Source organism: Hippocampus bargibanti, linkage group LG20 (genome assembly GCF_051943395.1).
Source record: "Hippocampus bargibanti isolate YZ-2025 linkage group LG20, ASM5194339v1, whole genome shotgun sequence".
Classification (NCBI taxonomy): domain Eukaryota; kingdom Metazoa; phylum Chordata; class Actinopteri; order Syngnathiformes; family Syngnathidae; genus Hippocampus; species Hippocampus bargibanti.
In genome coordinates, this window is record NC_142753.1 from 3,064,831 (window position 1) to 3,079,528 (window position 14,698).

The 14,698-nt window shown below is 40.2% G+C and overlaps 1 protein-coding gene across 2 annotated transcripts; it reads right to left on the bottom strand.

The window, feature by feature from the left end:
- Positions 1–858: 858 nt before the first annotated feature.
- dgat1a (diacylglycerol O-acyltransferase 1a) lies at positions 859–14,511 on the bottom strand. 2 transcript variants are annotated; one of them, XM_089023519.1, is made up of 18 exons: positions 14,322–14,511; positions 13,931–14,238; positions 12,132–12,219; positions 9,403–9,443; positions 9,238–9,323; positions 7,407–7,459; positions 6,943–7,048; positions 6,738–6,866; positions 5,603–5,677; positions 5,426–5,529; positions 5,304–5,342; positions 5,196–5,237; positions 5,073–5,117; positions 4,017–4,129; positions 3,875–3,940; positions 2,670–2,757; positions 2,517–2,579; positions 859–1,369 (listed from the first exon to the last, which is right to left on the bottom strand). In XM_089023519.1, exons 2-18 carry the CDS (start codon positions 14,170–14,172, stop codon positions 1,229–1,231), a joined length of 1,521 nt encoding a protein of 506 aa, XP_088879645.1. In that variant the 5' UTR covers positions 14,173–14,238; positions 14,322–14,511; the 3' UTR covers positions 859–1,228. The 2 variants fall into 2 exon arrangements, with proteins under 2 accessions (XP_088879645.1, XP_088879644.1); XM_089023518.1 differs by lacking the exon at positions 14,322–14,511 and having other exon boundaries at positions 13,931–14,300.
- Positions 14,512–14,698: the final 187 nt, after the last annotated feature.

Sequence of the window (14,698 nt, forward strand, 5' to 3'; positions counted from 1 at the left end):
AGCAGGTTTGGCAGTGAATTGTTTTCTTCAAAAATAGTTATTTAAAGGAAAACCGACACCATTTTTTTGTTTCCTAACTGACATCAGAAAAAAACGTTTTATAGCATCTAAAATACCCAAAACACACAGTTTGATATTTTTAGTCACATGCAAAACACCAATAAAAATGCCTTCGAAAGTGTCCCAAAACTGCCACAAAATGAGCTTGGAACTGAGCAGATTCAGAAAGTCCCACCCTTTGTTCGTGACGTCACTATTGGTCACACACTGCCCTGCTCCAGAATCAAAACTGACTTCAGAGAGTTCAGATTCGGAGAGTATGCTTTCTTGTTACTCATCCAGTTATGAATATGATTCAAATAGTTCTGAAGAGGAAAGCATAAATTTTTGCAATTGATTAAAGAAGTCCTTCCGTATCAATTCGACTGGACACCAATGTAGCGCCCAGAAAATGCACAAGATGGCGCACACGCTCCCGTGGAAATGGGCTGAATAAGGTATATTTTATGTAGTTTTAAGGGTTAGAAATTTAGAAAGTAGAAAATTTTGTTTAATGGGGACCTGGGAACAGATTATTCTTATTTTAATGGTTTCCTATGGGAAATTAATTTTTGGGATACACACTTTTCACCTTACACACTGTCTGGGAACCAATTAAAGTTGGTAAGCCAAGGTATCCCTGTATATGTGGTGTAATCTTTGTAAAATGCACTCAGTAGTAGTCATTTGAAGTGATTTTACAAATTATGGACACAACTTGTCTGAAGGTGTCGGTTGTCCTTTAATTGCAAAAACTTTCATTATCTCTACCAGTACACTGGAATTTGATTTTAATCGTAAATTAATTGTCCATGAGAGTTGCGAAACAGTGCTTTATTGGGTAGAATGGATGACAAAAACAAAAACATTCTTAGAAATATGTTTCAACTTGAGAGCATGCATCTCTGTAAAGTGCAAAAGCATTTGCCGGCTAATCAACCTCTGCAGCAAATCACTAAACCTGAAAAACATTTGATTCAAACAGTGGAATATTATTGCAGAAGTAATGGACAAAACTTGGAAGGCAAAACAACAGACACAAGTCATCGATGATTACACATAGTTTACTTTGAAGCTTGCATTATTGAGAACATGTGACTTTCTCTTGTTAGATCCCCACCCTCGACTTCATGTTCTCTATCTTTGGCCATTGATTGACTACAGGACCTGCGAGTTGTTTTGGTCCAGGTTACGTGCCGCAGTGTGTGACGTAGTAGTCGTGCACGTACATTAGCACGGCGACTGGTTGGCCGATGATGAGTGACATCCAAACGGCTGCGTTGCCGTAGATGCCGTTCAGGAAGCGACCCACAAACCAAGCCAGGGGAACCTGATGAGAATGGGGAGAACGCAGATGCCACATTGTTTTGTTGCAAACCAAACAAACCATTGCAAGTCTGGATCGATGAGAAGGTTTCTGCCAATAAAGCGTTGGCCATGGCCCCTGACAATGTTCTTTTCCACAAGTGGGAATCATTTCCCTTTATTCCATGTTCGCGCTTTGTCCCAGCTTCAGCTGTTGTTAAAGCGCCATATAATTATGTATGTATTGCATTGTATTTTGGACAGCCGTACTCATTTCAAGCTCATATAACTCCAGACACATAATTTAGGAAATAACTTGAGAAGAGAGTAAGGTTTTTTTACGCTGCATTGGATGTTAATAATAATAATACATTTCATTTCTTTCAAAACTACTTTCAAAACGCTCAAGGTCACTTTACAGTCACAGGATAAAGTTTTCTGTGGGTGAGCAGCGGCAGCCACATGCGCCAGCGTTCACTCAACCCCAAAGTAACTCAAAGATAGAAAGCTAGCTCGCTAGCGAATAAATAATAATAATAATACATTTAATTTATAAGCGCCTTTCAAAACGCTCAAGGTCACTTTTCAGTCAGAGGATAATTTAGCCATATGCGCCAGCGTTCACTCAACCGCAAAGTAACTCAAATAGATTGAAAGCTAGCTAGCTAGCTAATGGATAGCTAATAAATAATAATACATTTAATTTTTAAGAACCGTTCAAAACTCTCAAGGTCACTTTACAATCACAGAATAAGTTTCTTCTGTGGGTGAGCAGCGGCAGCCACTATGCACCAGCGTTCACTCAACCTGGAAGTAACTCAGACGGATAGAAAGCTAGCTAGCTAAGAGATAGCTAATAATAATAATACATTTCATTTACAAGCGCTCTTCAAGACTCACAAAATGATCATAACTAAAAAAAGTGTATTTCAAATTCAAGTTTCTGATATTAGCTATCCTCTAGCAGGGTTAGCGCATCTTTACATTTGTTCACATAAATCTGGTGGCTAACATGAGGGATATATCATTTGTATTTGCTTTAAAAAAGGAGTATATACTTCCAAAAAGGGTTTTGGATGATTCTGATTCTGAGACTTTCAATAAAGGTAAAATAATCCCCCCACATTTCAGCATTTGAGCAAATAAATGTAATTGGTGCAACTTTATCTCACCTGAGCCATCATGCCCATAAAGGCCCATAACCGGAACATCTTCAAAGGGACGCTCACCAAATACTGAGGAGCACAATCCAATCCAAAAGAGTAAAAATACGAACAGGAAGAGAAAAAAAAAAAATCAAACCTTGAAGGTTTTTGGATGATTACCTCGTGGAAGAACGCGGATAGCAGAAAGACGGCGCTTTGGGCCACTAGTTTGTTGACGCCTTTCCTCAGCATTGGCTTGTAGAAATGTCTACAAAATGGGAGACTGAGATGAGTGGGCAGGTACAGTGACACCTTGGCTTACGAACTTAATTGGTCCAGACAGAGTGTGTAAGGTGAAAAGTGTATATCCCCAAAATTAATTTCCCATAGGAAACCATTAAAATGAGAATAATCCGTTCCCAGGCGCTCATAACACATAATTTTCTACTTTCTAATTTTTTAAGCCTTAAAACTACACAAAATATACTATATTTTATGTACAATAAATGTGGTATGGTATTATAATTAAAGAAATAAATTGTACTATATAATAAAATGGTTTAATTACCCTTTGTGATGGTCATTGATGGCTTGATGGAATGGAGTGGCTTCATTGGTTTCATGTGGCTTCAGTGGTTTCATTAGCATTAAACACTTGATGAGGAATCTAGCCTTCTTCTTTCACCATCTTGAGGAATGATCCCTTGGAGGTGCTTTCGCTGCGATAATTTTACCTCGTTCCTCATCAATTGTGTTCTGTTTAGCTGGGTTGATAGCTTTTTGCATCAAGTGTACAGATGGCTTGTGCGGGTTATTTGTGTAGCCTGATTGATGGGATATTTTAACCTTGCAGTCTACACTCTGCTTTTGAACTCAAAGTTGAAACAAGTCCAAATTTCACTGTTTTCTGTCCTTTTTCTCAGTCTCTCTCTGTCGTCTGCATGTCTCTTTAATGTTTAACTCCCTCCCCACTGCTGCGTTCTTGACCAATCACGTGGCTTTAACCAAAGACTAGAGGCAGGGAATAGAGGACAAAAACAAGCCGGATGCCATTTTCTTTTTAGGAGAACGGCCTCACCCTCTCTCTGTCTGTAAGCCCCCTTGCCCCTCACTGCAGCGTTCTTGACCAATCATGTGGCTTTAACCGAAGACTGGGGGTGGGGAATAGAGGACAAAAACAAGCCGGATGCCATTTTCTTGTTAGGAGAACGGGCTCGTTCGCGACCGACACATCACTCATTGTGGCACTCCGTGTGTATCCCGAAAAATAGTTCGTATGCCAAGGTAAAATTTTCATAAATTTAACGTTCGTAAACCGAAAAGTTCATAAGCCAAGATGTTCGAAAACCGAGGTATCACTGTAATTCCTAATCATGTCTTCTCACCTCAAACACCATTTATGAACCGGGATGTTCCAGTTGGCCCAGAAGTAAGTGACGCTTTCAGAGTTCCTGCATAAATTACATTCTCGTGCACTTGAATGTCCAGTACATGTGATGGGAAAAAAATTCTGTTTTGAATACTGACCACCAATCTCTGTAGAACTCTCTGTCCCCAAACTGTAACAGCTCGGCCACAAAGTTCATGGACGAGTGGAAGAACCAATAGAAAAAGATTAACCAGATCAGATGATTCGGGACCTGAGGACGAAAGAAGAGAACAAGATCAGTAAATGAGAATTGAGACAAATGCTGCCCCCTATTGGCCAGGAAAAACATTGACAGAGGTCTAACCAGCGCTTTATCAGCACCCTCCCTTCAAGAAAAAAAACAAATTGTGAACAAATTTGGGAATGACGCTCCACGTCATATTTTAGATTCCCGAATAAATTTGGGAAATGGCAGCGAATGAGTTAATTCTTGTCCTACCTAGCTAGATAGCTAGCCAGCCAACTAGAAAGATATACATCTTGCCATCTACATAGCTAGATTGCCACACAGCTAGCCAGCTAGATAGATATGTAGCTAATAGATATAGCTAGCGAAGTGCGCTCACGAGCCTTGCTTGTTTTTATTTTGGTTGTATTTGTGTTTTCTTTTGTCATTTTGAGTTGTTGTTGCGTTGTGTAAAATGGAGGCAGATTGTTTTTAGCATTTTTGGCTACATCATTCACCAAGGAGGAGAAAGTGCTGAGCGTTAGCACCTTTTCAGCAGCACGAAGATCCCAGCACTGTTTTTGATTGAGAGGAATGTCGCAGCCATTTGACTGTCATGGCTGTACAGCTCGGTGACCATTTTGCTTTTTTTTGCGACTGTCATGGGTGGCATTTTCACAGCCCCGCTTTGTTCAGCCGAAAGGTCGGAACGGTCGCGGCTTGGAATTGAAGCGGATCAACGTGGGACAGGATATGTGAGATGAGCTATCTAGTTAGCTTTCTATTTGAGTTACTTTTGGGTTGAGTGAACGCTGGCGTGTATGGCTGCTGCTGCTTTCCCACAGAAAAAAACTTATCCTGTGACTGTAAAGTGACCTTGAGAGTTTTGAAAGGCGCTTAGAAATCAATGTATTATTATTATTATTATTATTATTACCTCAGATGCACGTCATCGACTGCGCATCCCACAATGCACGGTGACACTCACCGCCAACTTGAGAAGGCGCTCCACCATTCTGGAAAAATCCATTTCCTGTGAACGATTCCATTGTCACTTGAGTAAAACAACATAACATACTTGACATGTAACTTCACTCATCCTTCATCTCACCTGAAAGGGCTTCATGGAGTTCTGTATGGTTGGAACCATCCACTGGGAGAGGATCATGCTAGTTAGCTTATTGAAATTCACTTTTGTGTATGACCGCAGAAACTTTACCTGCTGTATTAACCCCACCAGCAGTTGCATAAAGAACAGCTGTAAGGAGAAACAAGCCACTCATTGAGAACACACTTGAAAAAAACAACCCTTTGCGTCATTCCAAGGATTTCAAACATCACCATTTCAAACAGCCTCCTCAGGAGAAAACGTTTGCGTATCCGCGGTGAGCGCGGGAAGTTGAGTTGGTAGCAGAGCGTCGGCGCAAACACAAAGTAGTACATGTCTGTGGATGAACCGGGACGAGGTGAGTAATCCAATATTTCAAAATAACCCTCCCCCCCCAAAAAAAATGTCACCTCTATGGGTCAGATTCCCAGGGTAGGAGACATTGCTTTGCACTGCCAAGCCATTGGACTGAGCCACAGATGGACCTGTAAATCACATACAAAGGACACAAGTGAGCTCACAAAATTAGCTAACTTACAAACTTAAAGGACAATCGACACCTGCGGACAAGTTGCGTCCATAATTTGTAAAATCACTTCAACTAACTTCTACTGAGCGCATTTTACAAAGATTCCACCGCATATTGCTATATTTTACGTTTTAAGACTTGCGCTGAATATTCAGGAAGTCTTGTTTTCGAGTTGATGACGATGCCCTAAGTGACGTCACGTAGGGAACGCCCCTGACCAAGAATGCGACACAATGCATTTTGGGTCCTTTTTTTCATCTGAAAACACCGTGTTGATAGTGAAATTAGAAGGAAAACTACATAAATAATGCAATGGTGAATCGTTGTGTGTCGCAGCCAATTGCGGTAACACGCATAAAGAAGGTGTAAGTTTACACAAATTCCTAGCGGACAAATCAGCCCATTTTCAACGGAGCTTATGCGCCATCTTGTGCATTTTCTGGGCGCTACATTGGAGTCCAGACGGCTCGAATTGATACGGAAGGACTTCTTTAATCAATTGCAAACATTTATGCGTTCCTCTTCAGAACTACAGTAAAGTCTCGTTATATCGATTATATCGATAATACTTATTACGATACTATTTCTATGAACGCAAGGAGAAAATTTACATGCCGCAGGATCGGATATATCGATAGTCCGGTTATATCGATATTTTTTCCGACTCCTCAGAATATCGATATAACGAGACTTTACATAGTGATAACTGGATGAGTAACAAGAAAGCACCTTCTCTGAAGCCATTGTTTTGATTCTGGAGCAAGGCAGATTGTGAAGGCGTATCCTGGCGTGACGCCACGAACAAGGGGGCGGGACTTTCTAAATCTCCCCAGTTCCACGCTCATTCTGTGGCAGTTTTGGGATACTTTAAGTCATTTTTATTGGTGTTTTGCATTATGACAAAAATCATCATATCAGCCTGCGTGTTTTGAGTATTTTAGATGCTATAAAACGTTTTTCTGATGTCAGTTAGGAATAAAAAAAATGGTGTCGGTTGTCCTTTAAACAAGACTCACATGAATAAGAGCGAGTCAGTCGCCTGGCTTTGGCTTGTCTGATCTCTCTGCACCACCTGTTGGTGTCTTGGTAGGAATACATCTTGAGGAACAACACAGTGTAGATGCCCAAGGAAAGGATACCGCCAACTGACGAAAAAAAGTACAAATAAAAACGACATATATTGTATTAGAAGAAAAAAAAAAACATGGATTGTTGACCTACCAGGGGTAATAGAGGTAACGGTGAGGACTGTCACAGAGGGAAAAATTAGCAGTGACATCAAGTTGAAGATATGAAGAATCAAGCCAGTTGTCTCTGACACTGTTCCCTAGAATCCCCCCCCCAAAAAAAAAAAAAAAAAAAAAAACAAAAACAATTAGAATGCAAATTATCGATGTTCGTGTTGTGTTTATTATTTTGCTGGGTTGACTATTATGTGAAGAGCTTTGTTACTGCTGCAGCTGTTGGGAAAGCGCTAAATAAATTAGGGCGTATTGTATTGTATTTGTAACATTTCATAATTACCATTGGCGGACCATCAAAGCCTGCAAAGCCTTCTCTGCTGGTCTAAAACTATCGTAATCAAATCCAAGGCCCGCCACAGATAATTACAATATATGTGTTGTAATTATAAAACTGCTCATTAAATAAAATACACGTGGAGAAAAAAAACAGCGGAATCTTACCACAGCTAAACGTCTCTCTGTATACAAAGCTGCCAAAATGAACACGTTGGATGCTGTGGGGAAAAAAACAGTAGAGCAAAAGGAAAGTCAGAAAGAAATGCGTGTGTGAACTTTGGCAGGAATACTTGACTTTATGACTGACTGGAACGGCTCTTGTTCAAAAACAACTGCATGGACTTGACCCTAGAATCACTTGTGCAAAAACAACTTGTTGTATGGTTGAAATGAAAGTCATTCCAAAAAGAATAAAATAGCCTAAAAATAAACGCCACAAAGTACCACTGTACAATGTTGTGCGCGTGTAGCTGCCGCTGCTCACCAAAAAAAAAAATTATCCTGTGACTGTGAAGTGAGCTTGAGAGTTTTGAAAGGCGCTTATAAATGAAATGTATTATTACAGTAAAGTCTCGTTATATCGATATCGGATATATCGATAGTCCCGGTTATATCGATACTATTTCTATGCACGCACGGAGAAAATTACATGTAAAGAGGGTCGGATATATCGATAGTCCCGGTTATATCGATATTTTTTCGTACTCCCTTGAATATCGATATAACGAGACTTTACTGTATTTATTATTATTATTATTATTGTAAATGAAATGTATTATTAATATTACTGTATTTATTAGCTAGCTAGCCACCTAACTTTTTATTTGCTATCTATTAGCTGGCTAGCTATCGTTTAGCTATCTAGCTGGCTAGGTAGCTATCTATTAGTGACTGTATCCTGTGACTTTAAAGTGACCTTGAGAGTTTTGAAAGGTGATTATAAATGAAGTGTATTATGATTATTACTGTATCTATTAGCTAGCTACCGAACTATTTATTTGCTATCTATTAGCTATCTATTAGCTATCTAGCTAGCTATCGTTTACCTATGTAACTGGCTAAGTAGCTATCCATTAGCGACTCTATCCTGTGACTGTAAAGTGACCTTGAGAGTTTTGAAAGGCGCTTAGAAATGAAATTATTATTATTATTACTGTATCTATTAGCTAGCTTTCTATCTATTTGAGTTACTTCCGGGTTGAGTGAACACTGGCACGTGTGGCTGCTGCTGCTCACACACAGAAAATCTTATCCTGTGACTGTAAAGTTACCTTGAGAGTTTTGAAAGGCGCTTATAAATGAAAGGTATTATTATTATTATTATTATCTATCCATTTTCCGTACCGCTTATTCCTCATTAGGGTCACGGGGGTGCTGGAGCCAATCCCAGCTGTCTTCGGGCACGAGGCAGGGGACACCCTGAATTGGTTGCCAGCCAATCGCAGGGCACACAAGGACAAACAACAGTCACTCTCACAACTAGGGACAATTTGGAATGGTCAATCTGCCTGCCATGCATGTTTTTGGAGTGTGGGAGGAAAGCGGAGGACCCGGAGAAAACCCACACGGGGCCGGGGAGAACATGCAAACTCCATACAGGGAGGCCGGACCGGGACGCGAACCGGCGACCTCTGCACTGTGAAGCCGGAGTGCTAACCACTTGATTACCGGGTCGCCCATTTTTATTATTATTTTTATTAATTATTTTTAATAATTATTATAATTATTATGATTATTATTATTATGACATGTACATTAAAAATCCACCGTGCACGCTTTGGCCACAAGAGGGCAGTAAAATGTAGACGTGCCTCAACAACTGCTTCATTAACTCATTCACTGCCAGTCCAGAATTTATTCGGCAATTGAAAAGTGTGACGAATTTGCAAAATTAAACATTTAACATTAAAAGTCACACAGAAATCCAAAACAAAATGCAATAAAAATGCGAATTAAATGACTATAAAAAAGGGAATTCAATGACGGACTGTCATACCAATGATGAGGCAAGCAGCAGGCCAGCTGTAGGGGTCTTTCAAGAATAGTGATACCACTTGTATTGGGTCGACCAGGATGCCATATCTGTGGGGGACAGAAACAGCTTGGGTTGAGACTAATTAGAGACAACAAATATGGGGAAAATATATCGGCGTAAACTCACTTTATTATATTCTCCAGGAAGAGGCGCGCATTACTCAAGACCTGAGAGAGTCAAAAATGATTAGTTCACAGTTTTATTGTGGTGTCCTTTGCAGAGTAATCACCATCGGCCACAATGAAGAGGCAAGTACTTATTGAGGTCTAGTTCAATAAAAAGGTCGGGGTGCGGCCATGGGCGCACTCACGACAACATAACTGATACATGTTTATGGCAGCGCTTGTTTCTTAAAGGACAACTGACACCATTTTTTGTTTCCTAACTGATATCAGAAAAACGTATTATAGCATCTAAAATACCCAAAATACACAGGCTGATATTTTTAGTCCAATATAAAACACCAATAAAAATGACTTAAAGTGTCCCAAAACTGCCACAAAATGAGCTCGGAACTGGGCAGATTCAGAAAGTCCGGTCCTCTTGTTCGTGACGTCACACCAGGATAGTCCTTGACAAACTGCCTTGCTCCAGAATCAAAACAATGGCTTCAGATTCGGAGAAGATGCTTTGTTGTTACTCAGTTATGAATATGATTCAAATAGTTCTGAAGACGAAAGCATAAATGTTTGCAATCAATTAAAGAAGTCCTTCCGTATTAATTCAAGCCGCATGTCGATGATCGTGCCGGCATTTTTATTGCGTGCCACTTGCCATCTTATTCGGGCGTTACACCACAATGGCCCACTTGCAGTCATTGTGAAAGGTTACTAAAACATAAGTCAGACAGTATGTTTGGAAAGAGCAATGGTTGCATGAGATCTTGATGAAGTAGGCAACAGGCGGCATGTGCAAAGTACTAAACAGATTTACTGTGACTTGTTTTCCTTTTTCCAGAGATGTTTTTGTTACGTCATACAAGGGTTTCATCAAATTATACTGTATATCATCATAGAACAGGAAGTTAAAAATTATTTTTCAATGATGGGAAACTGACATTTGTGAAACTTTTATCTTTTTCAATGATGACAACCCTACAAAATTAAATTGAACTTTTTAACTCATTCACTACTATGATGTGCACCTCATCCTTAAAGGACAACCGACACCAGCGGACAAGTTGCGTCAATAATTTGTAAAATCACTTCAAATGACTTCTACTGAGCGCATTTTACAAAGATTCCACTGCATGCATATAGCTTTATTTTACCTTTTAAGACTCGCGCTGAATATTCAGAAAGTCTTGTTTTCGAGTTGATGACGATGCCCAAAGTGACGTCACGGAGGGAACGCCCCTGACCGAGAAAGCGACACACAATGCATTTTGGGTACTTTTTTTCACCTGAAAACAGTGTTGATCGCGAAATTAAGAGGAAAACTACATAAATAACGCGATGGTGAATCGTTGTGTGTCACAGCCAAAAGAAGGTGTAAGTTTACACAAATTCCCAGTGAACATTCCAATTCCAATTCCAACGGAGCTCGTGCGCAATCTTGTGCATTTTCTAGGCGCTACATTGGAGTGCAGACGGCTCGAATTGATACCAAAGGGCTTCTTTAATCGATTGCAAACATTTATGCTTTCCTCTTCAGAACTTTTTAAATCATAATCATAACTGCAGGAGTAACAAGAAATGATCTTTTGCAGAATCTGAACTCTCTGAAGCCATTGTTTTGATTCTGGAGCAAGGCAGTTTGTGAAGGCGTATCCTGGCGTGACGTCATGAACTGGGGGTGGGACTTTCTGAATCTCTCCAGTTTTGACGTCATTAGTGGCAGTTTTGGGCAACTTTAAAGTACAACCGACGTCTCCGGACAAGTTGTGTCCATAATTTGTAAAATGGCTTCAAATGACTTCTACTGAGCGTATTTTACAAAGAGTCCGCCGCATATAGCTATATTTTACGTTTTAAGACTCGCTCTGAATATTCCGGAAGTCTTGTTTTTGAGTTGGTGACGAGTCCGTATGTGACGTCACTGAAGGAACGCCCCTGACCGAAAATAAAGGACACATTGTAGCAGTCCTTCCATCACATCAATGCATTTTGCTGTGCTTGTTTGGTCTGAAAATGTCAAGTTGCACCAAAAAGAGCCAGGAGAGGGCGATCAAGCTCCATATAAGGAATTTATCAACCTGTGAAAACGGGCTGATTAATTCCTCCCAGGAGCTCGGTCGCCATTTTCATGTGATACATTTCCCCCCAATGTTGCATCAAAATGGCATGGAATAAATTCTTCAATCGATTGCAATGATGTATGCTTTCCTCTTCAGAAATATTTGAATCATATTCATAACTGGATGTGTAACAAGCATCTTCTCCGAATCTGAAGCCATTGTTTTGATTCTCCAGCAATGCAAGACGTCTTGGCGTGACGTCACAAACTGGGGGCGGGACTTTCTGAAAATGCCCAATTCGCAGCTCAATTTTTTGCAGATTTTGGACACTTTAAGTCATTTTTATTGGTGTTTTGCATTTGAATAAAAATATCATACTGTGTGTTTTGGGTATTTTAGATGCTATAAAACGTTTTTCTGATGTCAGTTAGGAAACAAAAAAGTGATATCGGTTGTCCTTTAAGTCATTTTTATTGGTGTTTTGCGTTTGACTAAAAATATCAGCCTGTGTATTTTGGGTATTTTAGATGCTATAAAACGTTTTTCTGATGTCAGTTAGGAAACAAAAAAATTATGTTGGTTGTCCTTTAAGGTGAGGAAAATAAATGGATAACTCGTCTGTCTTGGGCGACATGTTACTTGGATCATTTTTTATGATGTGATGCAACTGTTTACTCACCAACATGACAACACACCAGTTGAGGATTCCTCTGTAGTTACTGAAGCCGCTGGCAGAGCTTAGAAGAGACTCCTGTTGTACATGGCAGCTGTGTGTGTGTGTGTGTGTGTGTGTGTGTGTGTGTGTGTGTGTGTGTGTGTGTGTGTGTGTGTGTGTGTGTGTGTGTGTGTGTGTGTGTTCACACATATTAAAAAAAATCATTATAACAAGATATTACATGTAGGGCATGCGAAAAGTAAAGAGAGGGAAATTGTTAAGCAAATTTTTGAGCTACAGGGCTACAATCGAGTTGTAAAAATAAAGGATTTGCTAGGTCATTCGAGATGAAGTAAACTTAAAACCTTTTCGATACTGAGTACCGCCATAAATTATTACAATGTACAAAATAAGGGAGTAAGTTTCTACCCAAAATTTGCTGTCCGTACAAGTTAATACCCCATTCTTACTAAATATCCATTAAAATGGTTTCCTAAATTCGTATTTTGATGTATAAACTCTTCAGGTATTGTTTTATCTATCAAACTAATAGAAATGCGGGAAGAGATTTTCTTTAGGATATTGTAAACAAAATATGTATTTCTGCATTTCTTGATTCAAATGCCATCCTTAGAAACCAATGAAATGATTCAGCATAAATATCTTATCTCATCTCATTTTCCGTACCGCTTATTCCTCATTAGGGTCGCGGGGGTTGCTGGAGCCTATCTCAGCTGTCTTCGGGCACGAGGCGGGGGACACCCTGAATTGGTTGCCAGCCAATCGCAGGGCACACTAAGACATACAAGAGTCACTCTCACACTCACAACTAGGGACAATTTGGAATGGTCAATCTGCCTGCCATGCATGTTTTTGGAGTGTGGGAGGAAAGCGGAGGACCCGGAGAAAACCCACACGGGTCCGGGGAGAACATGCAAACTCCACACAGGGAGGCCGGACCGGGACGCGAACCGGCGACCTCTGCACTGTGAAGCCGGTGTGCTAACCACTCGACTACCGGGCCGCCCCAGCATAAATATTTCTTCCAAAAATCAAAATTTTGGATTATGGTATCTAAACGGTTTAAAAAAATAAAATGTGACTGTGTGCCTGGAACAATTAGCAATTGAAATACTTAATAATTGTTTTGACAATGAATATATGATGCTATTGTCAAATGAAAAAAATAGAATAAAATGTAAGAAAAAAAACATTTTAAATCACCCCCATTTTATGAAGAAAAAAAACCCAAAGAAACAGGGAAAGCAGGATATTTAAAATCTAAATTGTGAGTCACAGAGAGAATTAAATATGTGGCCCCTGGGCAAAATGTTGTAATTTAGTATGACAAATAATGAACCCCGAAAAAAAACTATGACATTGCCATTTTGTAACAACTCTGCATGTTTGTAATTTGCCCGTCGGGAATTGCAGATCATTTTTTTAGTGTTGATGTTTCATAATACATGTACAAGACATCTTGATATGCTTGTCGCAAAACATGGACACTTGCCATAAGTATGCAACAATTGCATCATTATATCAAGGTCATTTGGGGATTATTTTGAGACATTGCAAATGTTTACCTAAAATTTTGTTTTGAGCAATCAATGCACTCTTACATTCAAGTAATCCTGCATTTTCCTCAACTCCAGTTTATTTGAGACTGACAAATGTGTATTGAGTATAAGTGCAGATATGTGCAGTACAGATAGCAAATGGAAGGAGCGGTCAGTCCAATTGAAAGTTGTAGCAGCTTCCTAGTTGAGTGCAAATCTAATCGAGGATTGCACGATTGGAAAGTGGTGTCAAGTAAAGCATACCTGAGTCTCTCGCTGATTTCGTCCACCGGACTCTTCGACTTTTTCTGTTTATCGGCTCGCTCTTCCCCCGGTTCTTGATCAACCTTTCCGTTGCTCTTAAGGCGCCTAGCCGACTCGTCTGTCTTCTTCCCGGGACACTGCGGTGGATTGCTCCCGTTGGCTTGCTGTTTCACACCGCCAGAAATTGTCGTCCTCCTTTCACGGGCTCCAGGCCCTCTCATCTCGGCTCGATCATTCATCATACTTCACGCTGTGGTCACCTGCCACGACATGTCGGCCAGTCGATGTCCTTCGCTTGTCAGTGGCCCCTGTCGAAAACGCGTGACACGATAACCAGCGCAGAAGTTGGTGTGTCCGTGCGTAAGCTTGTTGGGGGGTGTTTCATACTTACGCTATCAAGATCATGGGGCAATTAGCGGATGGGTTGCCAGATCTCACTTATCCTCCCTCCCCGCTTCACAGAGCCCAATATCTCCGGGATGGCGTCATTTTTCCCCACATTTTAGTCACCAGAATACTAGTCAATATATTATTATTTCACACTGAAATCGCTGACGAAAAAGGAATTCGACTTTCCTTCCTGTTGACTTGCAGGTCAGTTTAAATATCACCACTAGATGTCAGTAGATCCTAAAAATAATTGTGGCATAACAAAACATTTATTTTTTAACATACCGACCCAAATACCAACTTACCTTTGCGGGTGTTCTCAAAGTTCTCTATTTTTAATTACAACTAAAAGGATATGTTCCTTCAAACAAAGGGGAA